This window comes from Dipteris shenzhenensis, chromosome 4, assembly GCF_047967505.1.
Source record: "Dipteris shenzhenensis isolate YYH24624 ecotype China chromosome 4, Dip_SZ_1.0, whole genome shotgun sequence".
Classification (NCBI taxonomy): Eukaryota; Viridiplantae; Streptophyta; class Polypodiopsida; order Gleicheniales; family Dipteridaceae; genus Dipteris; species Dipteris shenzhenensis.
This window is the reverse complement of record NC_141599.1, coordinates 56,714,848-56,738,644: the sequence shown is the minus strand read 5'-3', so window position 1 is coordinate 56,738,644 and position 23,797 is coordinate 56,714,848. Positions and strand designations below refer to the sequence as shown.

At 43.7% G+C, this 23,797-nt stretch overlaps 1 protein-coding gene and 1 pseudogene across 4 annotated transcripts in view; one reads left to right on the top strand and one right to left on the bottom strand.

The window, feature by feature from the left end:
• Nucleotides 1-23,797, bottom strand: part of LOC147903091 (Metallo-hydrolase/oxidoreductase superfamily protein) — a 176,508-nt gene that overhangs the window by 14,136 nt on the left and 138,575 nt on the right. For all 4 annotated transcript variants that reach the window (XM_087373312.1, XM_087373313.1, XM_087373311.1 and 1 more), the window contains one exon: nucleotides 4,022-4,095. In XM_087373312.1, coding sequence (XP_087229438.1) covers nucleotides 4,022-4,095 — 74 coding nt within the window. The remainder of the gene's footprint in view (nucleotides 1-4,021; nucleotides 4,096-23,797) is intronic.
• On the top strand, nucleotides 9,172-11,427 carry LOC147903092 (uncharacterized; annotated as a pseudogene).

Below are 23,797 nucleotides of genomic sequence, written 5' to 3'. Positions count from 1 at the left end.
TTCTTTAATCACAAGTGTTGATGACAATATATGTAGCCTCAAACCATGTCACAAGAAAATCATTAAGATGCTCTTTGGGTCTCTTCAGGTCGACAAAATCCTTTATGCCAGCAAGACGTCTTAGCTCCACCTAGCTATTTGGTCTCTCTAAACCATTTCACAAGACAAGTATAAAGATACTCTTTGGGGTTTCTATGGCCAAGAACGAAACCTTTATGCCAACAAGGCCTCGTAGTTCTATTTAAAAGCTGCCAATTGTAAGAGTTCATTACAAAGTTCAGAGTTTTCAACCAAAATTTATAAACATGTAGAATTTTGATAGTCTAACATGAGAAATGGCTTCGATTTGATGTCATTCCGATCCTTTCGACTACAAACATGACCATATTTGGAGTCATATTGACCAATTTATGGCCAAAATACGACTATCTGTCTAAGCCTCCCAAGCACAAAACTGGCTGTCCAAGCCCCCCAACCATGGCTAGGGGCTGCGCAGCCCCGGGCCATGCTTGAAGGGATTGGACAGCCAGTTTTGTTTTTTCCATAACTTGGTCAATATGACTCCAAATATGGTCATGAGAAATGGCTTCGATTTGATGTCATTCCGATCATTTCGACTATAAACATGACCATATTTGAAGTCATATTGACCAATTTATGGCCAAAATACGACTATCTGTCCAAGCCTCCCATGCACAAAACTGGCTGTCCAAGCTCCCCAAGCACGGCTAGGGGCTGCGCAGCCCCGGGCCGTCCTTGAAGGGATCGGACAACCAGTTTTGTTTTCTCCATAACTTGGTCAATATGACTCCAAATATCGTCATGTTTGTAGTCAAAACGGTTGGTGTAATATTAAAAAAGCCATTTGTTATGTTAGACTATCAATTGAACAAATATAATAATAACAAGATCACAATCAATGATTCTAGAAAGGGCATCCTTATTTGCTTCACTTGAAGGGAATGATTGTCCTAAACAAAGACAAAAAATGGACCCCGGAGCTCTTCCAAGGGCTATGCCAATGCAACCCCTAGACGAGCTCTGGAGGCTCCATTACACAAGTTTATTCTTGCTCATGGCGACATGAAGGTGATCCATAATTGGTGTGCATAATGCTTATAAGGTGATCAATGATTTATTGGTTGTATTTCTTAAGCATTTTACTCGTGCATTAATTGTCTTCATTATCATATTAATTAGTTGTTTCTCGATCAATTCATGTACAAAATGAATCAAATCATATGAATAGTAATAAAATCAATTAGTTGCAAAAGTTGTTTGGGAGGGAATTTGCTAGAAGCAGCTTCATGGTACCACTATTTTTTGCTCACTGCTCAAAACGCTTACTTTGAGGCTCAAAAAAAGATAGCAAGAAGACCCTTAAGCTCACAAAGGTGTGTTTTTTTAGTGTCTCTCCTCCATGATTGAGCTCCCTTCCACTCCTTTCTCCCCATCTTGTTCTCTTCTCACCTTTATCCTCTCCATGAGCTGCTCTTCTTTAACAAATTCAAGCTTGGAGCTGCTGCCATTGGTGAAGCTGCTGGTCTTGGATCTCTTCATCGCAAAAACTTCACTCTAGACCTCTTTTTCAGCAAGTTTGTGGCCTCTCTACCAGCCGCCACACTGTTTTGGGTTTAGTTGAGGTCATTTTTCAGCTGTCTCCTTTACCTCTACAGTCGCCCACCTCTATTGCTGCTGGAAGACACTCTGAACAACAAATCTAGTTCTGAAATCTGAGAAAAACAGTCAAAACTGTGTTTTTTGACCTAAAAGTCGAGTTTTGAAATTTCAGGTTGGATGATTAGTACTTTTTTGGACTTTCATGATCATAGGGCTCCTAAGTATTGCTAGGACACTTTCTTGCAACAAATTTTGAAAAGCCCTAAAATTTTAAAAACCCTAATTTCCAAAATTTAGGGCTTTTCAAACTTTTGTGGTCCTTTGGCATAATTGAAGCCTCTAACATGTAAATATTTTGGGGATTTCCCAAAATTGATATAATTTCATAACCATAAGGTACATTCATTTGGGCTTTTTGCCTCCTTTGGGCATAATTGCTCAAATTTGAGGCTCTACTTCGATCTTGGTGACTCACATCACGACATTTTGAGAGTCATCATGTGATTGCTCCTTGTAGCTACTCCCATGGCCGGCATCGATATATCATTCGGGGCATTCTCGCCATATTCTTCAATGACATATGTACTTCTTCGGATTGGGATGTGCACTCTTATGTGTAGCAGCTAGTTGGGGTCATTTATGGGTTCTCTGCCCTTGCTATGCATAAAATGAATGAATTATTTTTAATTTTATTTTCTATGATTGGGGTCAATAAAGGTTCTCTACCTTGAGTAGTCCCTCTAAAATGAATGTTTGAGGTGTCAATAAAGGTTCTCAGCCTTGGATAGTCCTCCTAAAATGATGTATTGATTTTATATTTGTCATGTCCTCATTAGTCTCTCGAGCTAGGAGGGGGATGTACGGTGAGAGCTATGTGTTGGCTTTGATAGGTCTAATTATCAGGCCTAGCATGTGAGTTCCAAGATGTTGGTGCATCGTTCTCCTAGACCTCTGAGTTGGTCATGCATCCATGCATGATGGGCCTCTGAGCCATGCTAGGCAAGCCTCTAAGTCTATACCATGCTCACTAGCCTTTGAGCCATGCTCACTTGCCTCTGAGTTAGCATGGGAGCCATGTCTAGTTCTCATTGCACAGTTTGATGACCGTCATTGTCATGTTCTATTCTTGGTTCCATTCCAGTAGTCTCTCACCTTGCTTTCATGGGGGGATGTTAGAATATGAAGCTAAGTTGAGTCAGTTTGGTGTGTTCTAGTGTGTTCTAGTCTATTGTCAAATTAATCAAGTATCAAGCTACAAGCTCTTTGGTCTACATGTGAGTACTCTCATTTTGTTCATTGCTAAGTCATTTAATTTCCAATTCATTATGTATCTCTTTGAGTATCATTGCTTAGTCATTTCATTTCCAATTCATCTCTAGACTACCGTAGCTTTGTAGTTCATTGGTTTTTCATTCCAGCTTGCTTCAGCTCCATTCTCCCGCGTTCTCACTTCCATTTCCAAGACTAACTCCCCTTGCCGGAGTACGGATTTCAACGATGGCATTTGTAGTAAATAAATTGGTAGATCCTACTGCTACCAGCAACATTTGGTAAGCAATTGGTGCTTTGGCTCCCAATTTTTCATTTATGAACCTCTTCTAGACAGATTCAATTATTTTCCATGATTCTTGTGCTAGGCCAAGCCATGCTTAGCAGCCATTAAACCAAATAGTCGTACGAAGGTATCCAATAGCAGTACCATAAATTGTCAGTTGGATGTTCAGTATGCCAGGAGATTCTGTGAAGTTGTAAGAAGCTATGGCGTCTCTGTCACCAAAAGCAACATTTCCCCAAACATGCAGACACCATTAGGTCGCCAAGAATACATACCCAGTCTGATTGGGAAAAAATAGCATATGCAACGAATATAGGCCATGATGTAAGAAGGCCTTCGTAGAAAGTTTTACCCATCATGCTTTTCACCGCTGAGATCACTCCACTAGAACCAGTTTGAAAAACACATCCACCCCACCAGAAACTTCCATTTGAAACAGTCATAATACCTTTCCCACCATGGGAATACTTAGGTGGGTGGATCGAGGACTCCCAAGTGTAGACCTCTGCTGATTTCCTTGCTCAGTCTGCTTGGATAGATATACTAGCAGATGGACATTTGTAATCTTAATATTGTATCTCACATGGTTCTTTTCAGCCCATCAATACCTCAAGCAATCAGAAGCACCAATAAATTCATACTTTTACCCAAAGCTGCTTATATGCTCTAAGTATCTCTCTCTGAGCCATCACGAATGAATCCATCCACAATAACTAAGAAAGCTTCCAGCTTCCAGTCTATGTTTTTGGAGACTTTTACCATGTACTACATAATAGAAAAACCTACATTCTGCGGGGAAACAGAACTGAACTACAGATTAATTTAAGGAAAGAAAGAATCCCTTACCCTACACAGTGATCTCCTACAATGAGCGTGTGTGTTCGTTTGTCGAGCAGCGCCATGTGGCCATCTGTATGACCCTGATCAAGAGACAGAACATACCATGAATCAGTCTCCGGACAAAATCTCAGTGCAACCTTTGAGGTAAAGGATAGATGAATATTTGCTTTCAGCCTTCGAATAAATCCACCACTATGAAACCAAAGCTAGTCTGCTTGTAAAAAATAGTCAGCATTCCTTGCAGCATTCAGGGGTGAGGGCTTTTAGCAGCACTAAACATCCAAAAGACTAGGAGTATCAAATCAAAGTTTCTAGCATTATGGTATCAAAGACTCGATATGTGAGGAAACCAATTTACTCCACTCGAGCATGACATTCACATGTATTAAAAACAGAGTTCTAGCTCCCTTTCACATAGAGTATTTGCAGATTGTCTTGAAAATAGTGTGACTAATAAAGATGATGCATATGGAAAGATATCTTAAAATAAAAAACCTTTGACTTATAGGCAAGAAAGGTTATAGCCTATAGGAAGAACATTATCATATGCATAACATCAGATTCCCAATGACCTCCTATACTGATGAATAATGGCTGAATAGACCTCGGCATGTCAAAAGTTTGGGACTCTACGAGTTCCAGATGTATGCTTACAATCATTCACAACCTAGATGCAAGAAACCCCCTGCCTGCAATCCACTTTCTCGTACTCTTACTAAATTGACATCGATCTTGCAACTTCTCATGTGTGAGTTTTGTCAAATGCCCCTGGTTCCACAAGGTTCTAAGGTCAGCTAGATTGTAAAATCATCTTTCTAAGCTTCTATGTGATTGATTTACATGGCACACTCCATAAAGGAACTTTTTTTGTGTTTTTGCATGTATTGGTTCAATTAGTAAAATTTTATAGTTGATAAAACCGAAGGCCGCGAAGAACCGGAGACGACACGCTAGTCTTAGAGAGTGGCAGCGAGCCTAGTTTTAGGGGAGCAGTTGGAGGGCGCTCTTTAGGTCGACCTTAGACTTCAGAGGATGAGGCTTTCTTTGGTCGTACTATAGATTCCTCGGAGCCAGTGGGCCGTGGCCCAACACACTTAGTCTTCTGTACTACAACATGCCATAGGAGAGCCAGTCATGCTATCTCCTACCACCCCCCTGCCCCCCCCCGCGGGCCCTTTTCCACTGTAGCAGTCCCACTTTCTTCTTCTTCTTCGAGTTTCCTTCCGATGGAGCCTCAACCTTGGCCAAAACTCAAGCACGGGCAAGGCTAAGTCTTCTCCCTCACAGGCTGTGGCTTTGTCATCATAGCGGAAGTCTAGCGCACTTCTAGCACAAGATGTAGCTATCGAGGAGCAGTCTAGAGCTGGCCACCCGTTCTCTTAACTTCTTGATCTTCACCCAAGGCAACCCTTACCGAGGGGATTTTGGTGGCTTGGACCATGGAGTATCCACTTGTGCTGGAGCTAATTTTTTTAGTACCGCCTCGAAAGGGGGGTTGGTTCCCAGACCCGCCCGTTTTGGGTGTTTAACTGTGCCTCCATAGGCGGAGGAGAGTTAACCCCAATTTGTTCGACATGATGATGCTTGATCAGTTATTCCACATGATGGAGGATTGGTGGGACCCCAAGGTCAGGAGCTGTGGATCACACATGGTGACACAACTAACTCTCAGTTGGGCTTCCTACCTGACAGGTGGGGATTGGGTCTCGCAGCTAGAGTGATTCGCTCGTGGTCAAAGATTCAGCTCAAGCAGGCTACGTACTGGACCTTGGAGTAGTGTGCTAGGAGGCCTAGGGTAGAGGTTTCTTTCATGATTGCAGTGGGATTTAAAGATTGGAGTAGAGCCGGGGATGCCACTAGCACGGCGGCGCATGACTATAGATTACTCTCTTTCCAAGCCTATCTCAAAGTCTCAGAAGTTTGAGGTCATTGTGCAGGCTCCCACCATAGGTGGACCTTGTTCTCCACACCCCTCCCCCCTCCATGAGTTGAACGATCATGCACGTCATCAGCCATAGGCATTGATACTGTGTCAGGAGTTGCAAAGGGCTATGGTAGGATGGATAGTGGACTTTCTTGATACAAGAGCATATATTTTCAGCATCATATATCAGTCGCCGCCACTGTCTTCTTTCAGGGAGAGGCCCTGACGTCTAGTCCCTTGCAATTGGCAGGAGTGGTGGGATATGTATCTTTGTTTCACAAGTGCTTGCGTCAGAGGTATACTTTCCAAGCAATTCTGTCGCGAAAGATCTCATTCTGACGCGAGAAGATCACATTTTGGAGCAGCTACCGCAAAGGAGACGCATTTTGGAGCAAATCTGAGCAATTTCTGCAGCAAAAACCTAGCTGTACGGAGAAAATCCGTACAGCCCCATACAGACCTATCAAAAAACCCGTACAGCCCGTATCGACACTGTCAGAAATTCCGTACAACTGTATAGAAATCCATACAATCCGGTACAACAGCATCAGAAAATCCGTACAACTGCGTCAGAAAAATCCAAACAACTGCGTCAGAAATTCGTGCACTGCGTCAGCAGCATTCACTGCAGTACGGGAGCCGCCTCGAGGTGCGCGCCAGTCATTTTTCAAGTCTCTCAATATTTCGGAGCTGCCTCGAGTTGCGTGCCAGCATTTCCAAGCTGCCTTGAGCTGCATGCCAGCATTTCGGAGCTGCCTCGAGCTGTGTGCCGACGTTTGGAGCCATTTGGAGCTGTTGAATTGATCTGGAGACGTCTCTTTGAGCCCTTCCCTCCTCACTTGGCATCCCTTTGCCTCGGGCTGCGAGCTTCTCTCCATTGGATCTCTTTCACTCCATTTCTACATGCTCTCCTCCTCATGGGAGCAGTTCTTTTGCTGCAATTCTCATTTCCAGCCCTCATTTGCTTGCTTTCAGAGCTTGTCACTGCTATTCATCATTGGGTAAGCAGTTGTTGCCTTGGCTTCTTTTCCAATTTCTGCTTCATTTGCATTTTGGAAAGGCCTCCTGTTGCCTTGGAAGGCCTTCTGTTGCCTTTGGGGATTTCTCTTGCAACAGGTACACCTTGGGATAGCAGAGTCTTTTGCAGACATAAGCTTTGAAGCTTGGGCAGTTTTTTGGCACTTGATTATGAAAGGTTGCCTTTCTCTCATTTGCTTTGCCAGTTGGTGCATTTGCCTTGTATTTCAGCACCATGTCTGGTAGCAAAGATGATTTGTTTGGGCTGATTGGGGCCGATGACAAGCTTGATGGCACCAGCTACCCCATGTGGTCATACATGATAGGACATGTTTTGGTTGCCAAGTATCTATGGCATATTGTTTCAGGTTCTGAGGTAGGCCTACACGCACTGTTACTGGTGCTACACCTGCGGCCTCTGCTTCTTCAGGTAACACCTGAGGGCTAGTAAGAGATAACCATGCCACTGATGATCCTAGCAACACCCTTCCAAATTGTCCTCTCTTCTCTCCACTCCCAGAGGCAATGCTGAACTGACTCAACTACTGCGTGGCATCGAGGACAAGTAGGGTTAGCCGAAACCTGGATCTCCACAGGTTCATTGCAATCCCTCCATGCACAGAAAGCCAAAAGAAGAGAGTGATCTTTCTATTTCCGAGGGATTTCCAAAGCCTCCTCCAAAAGTTTTTCTGCATCTCTATAGAAATCTGAAAACTATCCCAATGAAGAGCTCTGGAGGGCCTCCAACCTCTACTGCTAAGCTGATGACTGTGTACAAAAGAAGGGGATGCTCTTCTGTCGGTGCCCTTCATCAATCCACTCCCACTCCCCTGGGTCCCATTGCAAGAACCTGATGGGGGAACCACCATATAACCATAGTCTCTAAGACCCAAGTACCAGGAGAATAGGGTCAAGATCAAGATACCACTGAGAGTCCTTGCCCCACTCCATGTAACCTGCAATCCTAACAAGCTGGAAGGCAATCTCCAAAAGAATATCATCTGAAGATGTAAGAAGTCTTTCTCCTAATTGAACATATAAGACAAGGGTCTCATCAAGTGCGTCCCGCAAGGCAATAACCTATACCCGTTCCCGTAAAAGCTTCCAACCAGGTGGACTCTGTGATAGGGATGTCATCTGTATCTATCCACTCTGCTAGTATGGCTACATCTATCTGCTGCATCCTGATTGTACTCCCTCTGAGGTGGCCAACTGATAAGAGTATTTGATCCTCTGGAAGCTTCTTGAAAGCCTTCCAGGCACTTACTGTGGAAGCATGTCCCAGTGATCTGCCATGCTCATCATAAATAGAGTCATTCCATATGATTGGCTGCCTGTCTATTTCTTCGCGAGAGCAGGGTGGAGCTTTCCGAAGAGTGTCTTTGAAGTTGCCCTAAGCTTTCACAATGGCAGCCATGAGAGGGGAAGAGGGAGATCAAAAATCCATCTCGAGCTGTCCATCCAATCTCCCCCGTGAGAAGGTCCAAGGCTTCTGTCCAGGTATCAATCCTCTCACTACAAACTTGCAAAGCAAGGCCATACACTGCAAGTTCGGATCAATAATATTGAGATCTCCTTTCCCTGTGGGGAGAATGAGGGTCTCCCAAGGCACCCTAGCTACCACATCTGAGGTGCCATCTGACCCACTCCAAAGGAAGTTCTTGATAGGTCTCATGAGATATACAACTTCTAGATCTGCACCAACATGAGCAAACGACCCAGGCAGTAGCCAATAATACCTGGTTCACAACCACCACTCTGGATGCAAGGTCAAGTTTGGCACATAGTTGCATATGAAACGTGTTTCATACTTTTATGAAACGCGTTTCATAAAGCCTCCAATTTTGGGTAGGGTTCAAAAGAGGGCCAAATTGCGATTTCACGCATTTCGCCGTACCCGTGCACTCCGTACTCCTGTAGCTCCGTCCGTGCAGCCTGTACGCTCCCTCTTGCTCCTTCTCGAGGTTTGTGCCCCCAATCATCCCCAATGTGCATTCAATCGTCCTTTCAAGTTTCTACAGTCTACCCTTCTTCTTGAATTTGGCGCTGCATCCTTTCATGCAGGCTGAAATCTGCTCTTTGAACTTTCTGATGTTTCTGAAATCTAAGTTCTAACACTCCTCTCTTGATTCATCTGCTCATCTTGCATGCATGATGTAGGCTGGAAAGCTGCAATTACTTTTGCTGTTCTACATCGCTTTTTGCAAGCAAGAAGATGCCTCGAAAAGATAGTGCGTTGTGGAGCAATGTCACCTTCAATTCCATTGGTGCACACTATGATAAGAGTGGCACAAGCAAGTGGACCTGCAACTTTTGTGCTCAGCCGCATCATGGGACATTTCAGAGATTGCAGGCTCACTTTTCTCGAACAAAGGGCTTTGGTATTGGCCCTTGTTCTCGTGTGCCAAAGGAGGTGTATGATGGCTTGAAGGCCTGGAAAGCTAAAATGCTAGGGATTCCAATTGATAGAGTCAATGCATGGGATGAGCTTGAATTAAATATCTCAGCTATTCCAGCATCAATGAGAGAGGAGAATGACATTTTGCAGATGTCGCAGTCTTCAGGCTCCACGCCCACAGCTAAAAGAAGTGCCCTTCCCGTGTTTAAGCGAGGAGATATGAAGGCAGCCATGCAAAAGGCAGCTATGAAGGAGGCAACTAGAGAGGTAACGAAGTTGTTTGTGCAATGTGCATTGTCTTTCAATATTACTCGAACCGCCCGTTGGAAGTCTACTATGCGAGCTATCTCGCGTATTGGGTGTGAGTGGGAGGGTCCGAGCTATGAGACATTGCGTACAAAAGAGCTTCGCCATGAGAAAGAAGCATTGATGAGAGAGCTAGAGCCTCTGAAGGGAACATGGCAGAAGTATGGTTGCACCTTGCTATGTGATGGCTGGTTAGATGTGAGGAAAAGAAATGTCTACAACATTCTAGTTTCCTCTTGCAAAGGAACTATGTTCCTTCGTGCTATAGATGCATCAGCTTCAGGGACAGTGGTGACAGGTGCACATATATGGTCTCATTTGTGCACATCTATTTTTGGTGTAGCAAATGTGGTGCAGGTGATCACAGATAATGGCTCCAATTGTGTGTCCATGGGAAGGATGCTTGAGGATGAGTTTCCCACTATTGTTTGGACACCATGTGCTTCTCATAGTTTGGATCTTGCCATTGAGGACATGGCAAAGTTGCCTTGGGTTTCTCATATATTTTCTAAAGCTTTGAGCTTGGTAAATTTTGTAACCAAAAGACCCAAGGTCTTGAGCATGTTCAGGGAAAATAGTGACCTCGAACTTTTAAAGCCCTCAAAGACACGGTTTGCTTATATGTTCGTAATGTTGGAGAGGGTTGTTCAAGTGCGGCATGGCTTGCTGCGTACAGTTGTTTCCCGTGATTGGCAGCAATGGGGGGATAGGAATGAGCCTAAAGCAATTGGTTTCAGCCACATGGTCATGAGAGATGCATGGTGGAAGGAGGCTGCAGCTCTAGTGAAGACAATGAACCCCATGTACAGCGTTCTCCAATTGACAGATATGGAGGGGAGCACCATTGGGCTTCTCTATGAGTTCATGGACAAAGTGGGGGAAGCCCTTGATGCGTGTACTCACCTATCTGCAGACAGGTATCCCGTACTCATGAGTCATCCTTTGAAGTTTAGCATTTTTCCAATTAGCAAAGTGGCATGCTTAGAATTCCTTTTAATCTATGTTTTCATTTTTTCTAAACATTATTGGTTTTGCCTTTGATTCATAATTTCTTATGAAGGATTGAAGACCTTAAGGAGATCTGGAACACGCGTTGGGATTGGTTTAATAGGCCAATCCATACTGTTGCTCATATCCTTCATCCTCTATGGAGGAATGAGCAGCAATATCTTGATAGAGAATTAGAGGACGGGTGGTCAGCTTATATGAGCAAGATCGTGGGAGATGATGATGATCTGCTTTTGAAGCTGGAGGATGAGCGTCTTCTTTTCCGCAACCGAAGCGGTGTTTTTGGATCACGCAATGCACAGAGAGAGGAGACTCAGCTAGCAGCAGTTTCTTGGTGGGAAAAATATGGCATTGAGGCACGCCTTACTCCATACCAAGAAGAGGAACAGATTGTCCATTGTGCAATTGGAGAGGTTGGTCTTTTGCCACTGCAATCAACGATTGCTCGAGCAAACGAACTACCCCATTGAACCTCGGCAGGTGAATCCCTACAAAATCGACATCACAAAGTGCAAGGAGATGCCAGTGATGCCACCTGAGGAGAGGGATATTTACGCCATGTTGTATGAGGAGATCATGGCTTCATCTCACCACACCCGATCCTCCCAGGTAGCTGGTGCCAGTACTTCAATTGCACCTGCATCTCATGAGGATGCTTTTTATGAGTCTTCTGGGAGTTCCAGTAGCAGTGAGGAGGAGGCTGATGAGGACATGGATTTGGTTGAGGAGGAAGATGCTGACATTGATGATGAGGCTTGACTTTTGATTTGTGACTTTGTCACTTGTGACTTATTATTGATAGACAGTACTTTGAATTCCAGTTGTAGTTTGACCTTTTTACCTTCATGGTCCATCACCATGGAGGTCTTGGGAGGTTCATTAATGACTCTAGTTTTTATGATTATCAGTATTCAGTATGTGTGATCAGTATGATCAAGATTCAATTATCAATATGTATGATCATTCAGTATGTATGTGTGAAGATGATCTTTGAGTACTCTACTATGTATAATGTATGATCATTGGTGACTAGCTTTTTGTAAAATTGTATGATCAGGATTCAGTATGTATGGTGCTTATACTTATATGTATGTTTTTTGTATCATGTATGCACTATGGAGTCACTTACAATCTTTATTTGCACATTTTTGTATATGGCATGATGCATACCCTAGGTATGAATGCACATATTTTCACATTCCGAATGAAACCCGTTTCATTCATTTTTTGAAACCCGTTTGAAACCTCCCGTTTCAGAAACTCCTGGCAACTATGGTTTGGCATAACTCCAAAAAATGAGTTTCCTCCTAATGCTTTCCAACACGGGAGCAAATAGCGGTGCTAGAGAGATGCCCACCCTAGCCTGGCATCCTAGGTACGTAATGGAAACACCCCTCTGAATCCAAGTGAATCCTATGTCAATCCCCCAGTCTAGAGTGTCCTCATCACTAATCCAAAAGCCATTGGATTTGTTTCAGTTAATATGAGCCCCTTCTGCAGTGCAAAACAAATCCAAGGCTGTCCTGAACGAGGTGAGTGATTGTGGTGTGGCATCCAAAAAAACAGCTGTATCATCTGCAACTCACTATCCTATAGCTCATCCTCCTGCCTCAACGAAAGACTCAGTCCTATAATATCAGCTTGAGCTCTCGTATCATTCAGATTTGCCCACACGCTATCCGGCTTACTTGGCTTTTTTTGTGTGCTCTTCAGTGGAGTTTGAGTTCGAAATTCTTGTGGCAATTATAGCTGGGCTTGTGAGCACTGATGCTGGAGATAGTCAGAGCAGTGAGTGAAAACTAATTTGCAGGTTAAGATCAACAAACAGTTGATTGGTTAGTCGAGCAAACCAGATGGGCCACTTTGACTGTTAAGTTTGATGCTTTGGAGAGGGCTTTTGCTACAAGCTTGTAGTTGAGGTCCATTTGAGACTGTTCTCTTCCTTGATAGTAGGTGAGTGATTTGATAGAGGGGTGAAAATGGTGGAGGTACCAATTTTCCAAGGTAAGGAGGGAGAGAATGTTGAGGCCTATCTTAGGAGTTTTGTGAGGGCCAGTCATGTCTCAGGTTGGCCAGAAGCTTCGTGGGCTGAATTCCTTTCTGAGTTCTTGGAAAGGATGGCATCAGCCTGGTATAGGACACTTTCATCAGAGGGAGTAAAGAAGGATTGGGGGGCTGTTACTGATGCCTTAAAGAAGCGGTTTGGAGCAGAGGAATCCCCAAATGCTTTGTTGGTGCAGGTGGATCAGTTATGCCAGCTAGAGGGAGAATCAGTTAAAATCTTTGAAGTGCGCTTTGAATTGGTGTGGAGCAGGTATGAGGCAGCTGTTGCAAGGGATGTAGCTGCAGAGGCAAGCCCTACACACAGTTGGGGAATACTTTATATAAGACGGGCAAGGATATGATATTGCGGAGGGTGATTGGGACTGCAGAAGCACAGCGGGTGATGGGAGCTTCCCATGAGGATGTACGTGGGGGTCCATTTGAGACTGTTCTCTTCCTTGATAGTAGGTGAGTGATTTGATAGAGGGGTGAAAATGGTGGAGGTAACAATTTTCCAAGGTAAGGAGGGAGAGAATGTTGAGACCTATCTCAGGAGTTTTGTGAGGGCATCAAGTGAGACTATCATATCTCCAGTCACCAAGATAGGTAAGTGTTGCCAAATAACAACTCGATGTGTCAGGATCTGTTGTAAGAAGGGAGGCAAAGAAATCTGTGGCGACCTGAAAGACGGCATCTGGATGTGTCCGTAAAACTTTGTCTGAGTCTTTTATATTATTGTTCAAACATGATAAGAGCATAGATTGGCTCAAATAATCCCTCCTCTTTAATAAAAAAGATATTCTTTGATATTAAGCCCCGAGTGCAATGGCATCCGTAAGATGATGGAGCAAGAGAAGACGAGTGATCATAATCGTCCTGCAACTAGAATTAATTGATGTCAATATGGAACATGGAGACAACTGACGTTCAGGATCCAGAGTGAGTGGAGCGATGACCTCTTCTAGCGATGGCTGAGCTAGGGCTGTTGCCACTATTGCCGCCGCCAAATCTACCTCTCCTACAGATCTGAACAATGACATGATGGATGTGTCTTTCATGCAAGAGAATATTGCACCAATCACAACGATGCCAATCATGCAGGAGATTGCCAGACTCGAGTGGCAGAAACGAAGCAGAAATGACTTGCGGATGACGAACAAGACATTCCCAGACAGTTTGTATCTTTCCTTGGGTTCACTCTGTACCTCGAAGGAAAGGATTGCAGAGATTGGCTATCCACATTTTTTAGTCAAGGAGCAGGTTCCTCTCCTTTGGAGTAGCTTTGGACACACTGTATCAAAGAAGAGGAATAGACTTGGGACACAAAAGGAAAATGACCTTGTGTATATGCATGTAAACTTGTGTCTGCTGCAGAAGATGAATGCTGGATACAGCCGTGAGAGATTCATTGGATGGCAGGAGAACGATGGCCAGGCAGGCCAGCAAATTGCACCTATGGTGGGTGCATCCATGGTTCATGTTGGAGATGACCAAGAAGATGGAGATCATCCGGATGATGGAGATTATGAAGAGGAGCAAGAAGGCAGCAACCACAATGCTGAAGATTTAGATTGATCATTGACATGATTCATGTGGATAGTGCTGAGTGGATCATGCACGTAGCAGGCTGCAGCTACTTTTCTAGGAGGTCTCGCTCTCCTCTTCTTGTATCCGGGTTCCAAGACTCTATTGCTTGAGCAATTGTCTCTTATGGACTTTGGTTTTGTGTGCTAGTTGGCAAGCTATAATCTGTTCTCACAAGCACTACAATCTGCCCACGGGCATACCAGTAAAAAGAATTCCCCCCTTCTTTCTCCTCTCAAACTCAAGGTTGTTGAAGTCTCCTCCAACAACCCAAGAGTCAACATTTGGGAGGCACTCCGTGAGTCGCCTCCACAAGGCTACATGTTGCTGGTGGTGACAAGCAAGGGCATACACGTTCATGGTGCCTATCATGGAATCCTCCATCCGAAGACCCATCCATCCTGCTCTCCCAATGATGAGCTTGCCCTGCTCAAACACTCGTGGGAGGGTGAAAACCAGCAACACCAGCAAGAATGAGGGCTCCAGAGGCTGCCAAACAGCTTGGGAAAGCTGTCAATGGCTGAGGGAATGGATTCCCGACCTGCTCTGATACCATTGTTGGCTGTTGGAAGCAATGGAAGCTAAAAAATCGAAGCACAATGGAGAAAAACGAAATGTTGTAATAGATTGCTGCGCAAAACTGAAGTGTGGAGGCTCAAGGGAGAGCCAACATAACAAAACCCTAGGGCTGCCCTAGCTGGACTAAGTGTCCTAACTGACCTAGATGGTACATAAACTAACTGTACCAATAGTCCTAACAGACTATAACTAGGCCTAGAAGGCTCATACCAAGGTATAAGTGGCATCTATGGATAGCCCATGAGACAGCCTACAATACTTTGATCAAATAAATATAACATTTTGAACATAATTAAATAAATGAAGAACTCATTGATTATGATCAATAAATGGTCAACTGGAACTTTGACTTTGGAGTATTTACAGCTTGGTGACATCCCCTCGGCTTCTATTCAGTTGATCTCAACTAAAAAGATTCCTTGTAAATATCCAAAAGGTGTGGATGATCAGACAACATGTCTTCATCCATCCACTTGGCATCCAATGCCGAATAGTTTTTGAATTTTACAAGATACCTGTAAAATTCCTTGCCTTGAGGGCCTTTGCGTACAGTATGATACACAATTTGTTGTGCCTGAAGGACCTCATCTAGCTCATCCACTTTTGGTGGATCCTTTATTACTGGCTCTGTAGAGTGGTAGGTACTTTTCCCAGTCTGAACTTTGGTCAGCCACGTAGCATTTCAGTAAATCTAACACTATAGAATTTGCTATCTTACTTTGACCGTCTGCTTGGGGATGGAAAGAAGAAGAAAAATTCATATTCATCCCTATATTATTGAAAAGAGCTCTTCAGAATAGACTGGTCATTATGAGATCATGGTCACTGACAATGGACTTGGGCATACCATGGTGCTTAAAGATATGTGCTGATGTTATAGATGATGCTGGTACTGTGCTCCCCTTTTCTCTAGCAGCCACTACATATGGATTGGGCTCTCATTATCGTCCTTTGTGGCGACAAATTACTTCTATGCTTTCGCCTTTTGTTCCGATTCCTCCTTTGGAACTCCAAGACCTGGCTGGAAGATTGGACTTTGACTTCTCCAGGGTCCTCTTCTTGTCCTTTGAGGCTATCTCAGATTACTGTACTTGCATTGTATAAAATCCTTTTGCCTCAACCTTGGGTTTCAAAGAGAGGTGATTCTGTTTGGCGAATGCAGCATCGCCCAGCCAAGTGGTGGAGGAAAAGATTACAGCAATTTTGGGCTATAAAGTACCGCTGCGGCAACAGGTTTCTTTTGGCGAGTTCTTTTGGGAGTGTTTCCATCTAGACAGCTATTAGCTCATCAACACATTGCTCCTGCACTTTGCCACAAATGTTTTGCTTCTTCGGAGACTGTGCCTCACTTGTTTTGGCATTGTCCCTGCTCTCGTGAGTTTTTTTATCTGCTTTGATAGCGCCTACGAGCGAGATTCCCATCTGTTCTGTTTGGGAAGTTCTTCTGGCTATTTGGGTTTCATCCATCTAGACCAGAGTTTCATCTTTTCTTCGTTTGGGTTTGCTACTGGGCACTATGGACTTTATGTACATATAGGAATTGTAAAGTCTTTGGTGATCCTACTTTCTCTCTGTTTGGCTTTTTTAGGCGTTCTCTGCAAAATCTTTCTTTGATTGCTTGCAGACCCGCTGCATAGGTCATGAGGTCTTTTTGGTATATACTGAAATTTTCAGTTGATGTAATTGTAGCACCTTATTTTGAGGTTGCTACTCATATAATATAATCAATCAAAAATTTCACCCCAAAAAAAATGTGTGTGTGTGTGTGTGTGTGGCTGTTTGTCAAAGATGTCTACATTCTGCTAAATTAGTGCCTCACATTTTCTGGCACTATCCACATACTTGTGATTTCCTCGCTCTCATTCGTCAGGGGCTTCGAGCAAGATTTCCTACTGTTACTTATGGCAGGTTCTTCTGGTTATTTGGTTTTCATCCAGCTAGACAGGGTTTTGATTTATTTTTTGTTTCAGTCTTTGGTGATCCTACTTTTCCATCTTTTGTTTTTTTCAAACGATCTCTGCGGCAATTGTTTTATGATTGCTTTCAGACTCATTTGATTGACCATGATGTATATATGGCTTATACTGAGATTTTCGGTTGAGTAGTAGTTACTCCGCTTTTGGAGTACCTATGAATGTAATTATTTCACATCAATAAAATATTATTCTCACCAAAAAAAAAAAAAGTGTGTGTGTGTGTGTGTGTGTGAGATTCTTAGTTTCACAAAAAAAAAGTGTGTGTGTGTGTGTGTGAGAGAGAGAGAGAGAGGTGTGTAGTGAGAGCTCTAGCTATGGCGATTCCAGCCCTTGGCCTCCGTTGGTAACCCCGACCTGCCTCCTGCTGCTGCCTTGAGGTCCATACAGCCTCTCCAGCCTGCTCGCTGCTGCTAGATGCCCCTCTAGAGCCTCCTTTCTTCCCTTTTCACCTTTCCTATAGCCTCCTGCAACTCCTTCTCTGTGTGTGCGTGATTTTTGCAGTATTTGCCTCTTTCCTTCAGCCCCCCCTTTCTCCTAGCTTTTCCGTACAGATCCATCACCCACTTCTTGTTCTTTTTTCTGTTTTTTCATCAGTCCGTACAGCCTGTTTGATTTTGTACTTCTGTTTCGTACAGTTTCATCTGTCTTTTCAGGTTTTCTGTCCGTACACCTGCCCAAAGTACATCTGTACTGTTCCGTACGGTTCTGTACTGCTTCTGCAGTCTCTACCTCTGTTCCGTACGCTTGTACTTTTTCGTACTGCTTCTGCACTCTCTACCTCTGTTCCGTACGCTTCTACCTGTCCGTATGGGCCTTGTCAGTCCGTACAGCCTCGACTTCTGTCTTTTCTTCTGTCCGTACAGCTTCTGTCAGTCGTACAGCTTCTGTCAGCCCGTACTTGCTGCTGTTCTCAGCTTCTCTCTGTTTTCCTTTTGTCTTTCCCTTACAGCATCTCCCTCCTATTTTGTCTTTTCATTTTCCCATGGAAACTGCTAAGACCTACATGCACAAGAAGCAGAAACAGGATTTGGGTCAGGATGACTCGATGCATGCCTCTCTTGAGGCTCAACTGGTTTTTGATGTTATGCATAAGGGCTTTGAAGACACGCGCCGGGATTGGAAGGAATCTGCTCCCACTGTTGGGCTCATGGTGGTGGATGACATCGTTGATCCCGTGCATGAATACGCCAAGCATGCTATTTTTTTTTCTCGGGACGCGTGCATGTTGCAACAGATGTTGGAAATTGGCTCACCAAGACTTTGGGTGGTTGCTTTGTTCAGAAAGTGCATTATGCTGCTCAGGGTTTTTTTGAGGCTATTATGACATATGAATTGCACAAACAGATGCTCCTTAAACACTCCCCTTTGTTTAATGGGCAGCAGATGGTGCACGTTTTGCCCTGGTGACCCACCAAGGACTATCAGGCTTTAATTCGCCATCGCTGTCCGGTATGGTGGAAGTGGTTGACTGCCCTCAGTGCTTGGCTTCTATCTTACCCAAAATTGCAGCATCATTGGATAAGGTGGTGTGCCCACCGTGGCCAAATGGGAACTCCAACCGATTTTGCATTTTGTGGGATATGTAAGAAGTTTGGCCACATGGCTTCTCAATGCCCTCTTGTCATGCATAAAAGGCCTTTGGAAAATATGCCTTCTCAGATGCCTACTAAAGAAATGACGGGTCAGCCCGTTCTCAAACAGAAGGGTGTCAAGCCTCTCGCTCCAGCTCAGAAAAAAGGCAAGACACCTGTTGTGTCCAATGGGAATGCCTCTCCCTCTATGCCTTCCACCTCTTGGCCCAAAGGGAAAGACAAAACTTTGCAGGAGGTTTGGCAAACTCCCAGGAAAACTGTCGCAGCTAGACGACCATTGCCTTCTCGCACTTGGAATGCTGCATCCTCGACTGGTCGTACTCCTGAAGAAAATTCAAGAGTGGGTATTACATGGGCAGCTGTGACAGCCAGTCGGACTCTCTTTCCTGAAGAAGATATTGTCACTTTGCTGTCCACTTCTCAACCAGTTGTGATACCTCAAGGTGAGGGTCCGGATCTTGAGGTTGAGATGCAAGCCTGATTTCAGTTCTCCCTCTGCTGTACATAATCTGTAAATATGCTGTTAAAACTTATATGTTTGACACTTAATGTACAGGGTTTGTGTGATGCTTCTAAATGGAAGACAGTCTAGGGTATCTCAATCACTTACAACCAGATGTGGTAGCTTTGCAGGAACATAATCAGCATGTGTATGCTGGGCAGCATGGTCATTTTCACAGTTATGAGATTTTCTATGCTGGACAGCATTCCTTTTCAGGAGTGGTCTTTCTGATCAAGCATGATCTTCAGCCCTCTGTGGCCTTCAATGATTCACAAGGCAGATGGATGGTTATGCAATGCCTTGTACGGGGTGATATCTTTGAATTTGCATTTGTCTATGATCCTCAATCCTCCCGTCATCAAGGACAGATTTGGGAAGATACGCAGAGGTATCCATGGAGGCATATGCTTTTCTTTGTGGTGACTTCAACAATGCTCCTCAGTCAGGGGATAATACATCTGGCCATACACATATGTAGGTCTCTGAGAGGCAAAGCTGGTCTTACTTGTTGCTTGATTTTAATTTTGTTGATCTTTGGATAACATCTTATCCTTTGTTGCCTGGGTTTACTTTCCAGCACAATGCTCAATCTACATACAAAGCTAGACTGGACAAGTGGTACAGAGTTGATCCCCAGCACTCCGATACTTTTACTACTACCTTGTCAGTTGATTATGCATTTGTGCATTTTGATCATGCACCTTTATGTTTGAGGATTTCTTTGCATGACATGCCGGATGATCGACTTCCACACAAAAGGCTCCTCATGGTTAACAATAGCTATCTGGATCATGATCATTTTAAGGCCATGGTGTATGATGCATGTCAACCTCTTTCACCTCAGAGTTTTATTGACACTGATTATGCGTGGGATGCTTTTGTTACTCGTATGCAATCAGTTATTTGGGATAATGGCAAAAATTCTCTCAAAACATTGAGGGATACGGTTGCTCGGGCAAAATCTACCTGTCAATCTTTGACTGAACTCAGTCATTTTCGGTCTTTGTCTCTTGAAGAAAGCACATCTTTATGCCAGGCCAAACATTGTTTGCAAAGTAATGATCATAGAAAAATTGCCAAATGGGAGACATGAGCTTGTCAGTGAGCTTTCTTGGACAAAGGTTGCTCGTCAAAGGGTTTTCTTAAGAGGTTACATCATATGCGACAAGCTACCAATATTTGTCGTACTCTACTTTGTGATGGACATTGGACCTCCTCTCGAGCTCAAGTTGCTGCAGCTTGTGTTCATCATTTTTCCAGGCAGTTTGGACAAGCTGATCCTCTTTCTCCGGCAGTATTGGCAGCCCGGACTCAATTACTGCAGCATGTTTTCCCTATTGTTTCTCATGCACAAGCTCTTGAGCTTGAATGCCCTTTAACTGAAACAGAATTGACCACTGTTGTCTGCTCATGTGGTAAATGGAAATCTCGGGGATGGGATGGCCTTACAGTGGAGTTTTTTCTTGCATACTGGGATCTTCTCAAGCCCATTTTGCTGTGTATGACCAACCATGCTTGGGAACAGCAACATATGCCAGTTTCTTGGAAAAAAGGGCTAGTAAAGCTTCTTCCCAAAAAGCAAATTTGTGAATGCTTGGCTGATTGGAGACCCATTACTCTTATGCCTGTCATTTATAAAATCATCACCAAAATGGTGGTTGATCGCATTAAAGGATACTTGCATGATGGTTTACATCCTGCACAATATGGTTTTGTTTATCGCAGGAGCATGATGTTCTTTTACTGCAAGTTGATATTGCCAAGGCTTTTGATAACATTTCATGGGACTTCATCTCTCAGACAATGCATGCTTTGGGATTTGGGTAGAAATTAAAGCATATCATATATTGGATTTATAGTGACAGACAAGCTGCTTGTATTCTTTCTAGGGATATCTCTGAACCGTGGACTCTTCGTTGCTCGGTGCGTCAAGGCTGTCCACTTAGTGCGCTCTTGTATGCTATAGCCATGCACCCCATGCTTCAGTATATGGATCAGCTACGGATAAGCTAATGGTTTGGAAATTCATGATAGTAAACCATTGCTTGCTCAAGCTTATGCATATGATTCTTTCTTCACTCACCGCAATACAAAGCATGATCTTTTTGAGCTAATGCAAGCTCTTTCTTTATATGGTTTAGCTGCTGGGCTTCATGTCAATTTTCAGAAATCAAAATTGTTGCCTTTGCATTCCAAGTAATGGCACTCTCTTTTATCGCCTGGCGAAATCATCCCACCAACTCAATTGGTTTGTCATCTTGGCTATCCTTTGAGTTGGGCACTTTCTCCTTGTCAACAATCTGATTGGATTCTCGTAGCTCTCAAGAAAAAGCTGGATTACTGGAAATTGGCAACTTGGCCTCTGCATGCTTGTCTTCGAATTGTACAATCTATTTTGATGGCGTATATTCAATTCTACTTGCCTCACTGGGCAGCACGCCCATGCAAATTAGGAGAATTCAAGGTTGTCTTGGAGGGACCACCGCACTAGTTCTTGGAGTTATGGAGTTACTTATTCCTACTTATTATAGAAGGAGATCTATGACTAACACCATGATGGTTCATGGAGTTATATATTAGTACACAAAACAAAATGAATTTCCTTGTGTAACCAAGGAAAATGCAATTGATGATATGGCCCTTGAGGGGTCCCCTTTAGAGGCAAGTGCCATACTGACATGCCATATCTGTCCACTAGCATCTTGGACATTGTATAATGCATGTCGATATGGCCCTAGCCCCTAGAGGGGACTCCTCAAGGGCCATATTGTCAATTGCATTTTCTAAAGGTTTAATTGTATTTTTCTAGGCGTATCTCCATGTAACCACTGCAGTGGATTGTTGGAGCTATTTTAGCACTATTTTGGTCCTAAACCAAGGAAAATGTAGTCCTACACTATTGATATTTTAGTCCTTGTTGCAATAAATTCTAGCGTTTATGTCTCTCACTGGGCCAATCATCTTTGGCATCTTGATCGTTCTGCAGAGTGGTGGCGGAAGAGACCAAGACAGATTTGGCATTCCAAAATTCCTCTCCGACAACAAGTTTTCTTGTGGAGAACTTTGATGGGCGTTCTTCCTCATGGACAGCTATTAGCACATCGACATATTGCTTCATCTATTTATCACAGATGTCTGGCTCCGCGGTTACTGTACTTCAGATCTTCTGGCATTGTTCCCACTCTCGTCATTTTTTGGACTTTCTTGGGCAGCGTTTGAGAGCTTGGTTTCCTTGGACTGCCTTTGGAAAGTTCTTTTGGCTCTTTGGTGTGCATCCTCCCAGACAGGAGTTTGATTTGTTTTTTGTTAAGATTCGATACTGGGCAGTCTGGACTCTATGGAAGGATCGCAATCATAGGGTCTTTGGTGATCCCATTTTCTCCACTTTCTCTTTCTTTAGATACTCTTTGCAGCAATCACTTTTCGATTGCTTGCAATTTGATTCTATTACTCATGATGTATATTCCTCCTACAGTGAGATTTTCTCTTGATTTATTTCAGCTTCCCTTTTTTGGGATGGTTTTTTTGTAATATAATGATTCAAAGATTCCACAAAAAATGTGTGTGTGTGTGTGTGTAGTGTGAGAGAGAGAGGAGAGACCCCAACCATGGCGAACTGAGTGTCTCTAGGGTTTCCTAAGCTCTTGACTTCCTCCTTGGCCTCCCTTCCAGCTTTGCTGCAGTCCGCGACCCTGCTCCTGCAATCGTATAGAACATACGGTTGTCTGTACAGGCTGTACGGCCCTCCATACAGCAGTCTTTGGTAGTTGCGTCTCTCTGCCGCAGTTCGCGACTCTGTTCTTGCATCCTGTACAGAACGTACGATTGTCCATACAGGTTGTACGGCCCTCCGTACAATAGTCTTGGTAGTCACGCCTTTTTGCACTGATTTTTGCAGGCTCCTGTCACGTCCGTCTGCAAGCTTGGCGTTTTCTGCAGGCTCCCGTCGCATCCTTTTGCAAGTTGGGTTTGGCCGTACAAAATCCCTTCCTTTCTCTGTTCCCTGGCTGCTCATTTATCTACCTCTCTCTACGTTTTTTTCTTTCAGCTCTGCTCTTGGTTCCATTCCCTTTCATATATGTAATTCTCTATTTCTATCTTCTTTCTACTTCTTGTTCCTATCCTATACCTTTCTGTAATGTGTGTGAGACTCTTTCTTCTTTACTTACTCTACATATTTCAGTTTCTCTACCTCTTAAGAAAAATGGCAGAGTGTCCATATGAAAAGACGTTTCAAAAAGAAAGATCAGTCCAAAGCAAAAAGCAAAAGCAGGTCATGGGTCAGGATGACCCCTTTCGTGCCTCTGTAGAGCCTCAACTTGTATATGAGGTGATGCATGAGGGTTTTAAAGATACTCGAAAAAGTTGGAAAGATCCAGTTCCCACCACAGGCATCATGGTGGAAGTGGATGATATTTTTCATCTAGTCAAAGAATATGCCAAGCATGTCATCATTATCTTCTTTCCAGGACGTATGCCTGCTGCTGCAGATGTTGGTAACCGGTTGACTAGAACCCTGGGTGGTTGTTATGTCAAAAAAGTTCACTATGCAGCAAGGGGCTTTTTTGAAGTGATCATGGCATGTGAAGAACACAGGCAGATGTTATTGGAGCAGTCTCCTCTTTTCTATGGGCAGCAAATGGTTCATGTGTTGCCCTGGTCTACTACCAAAGATTATCAGGCGTTGATCTGACACAGATGCCTTGTCTGGGTGGAAGTTGCGGATTTCCCTCAATGTTTGGCTTCTCTTTTGCCAAAAATTGCAGCCTCCCTTGGCAAAGTGGTTTGTCCATCACGGCCTAATGGCAATTCAATAGATTTTGTATTTTGTGGTACACAGATAATCCAACCTC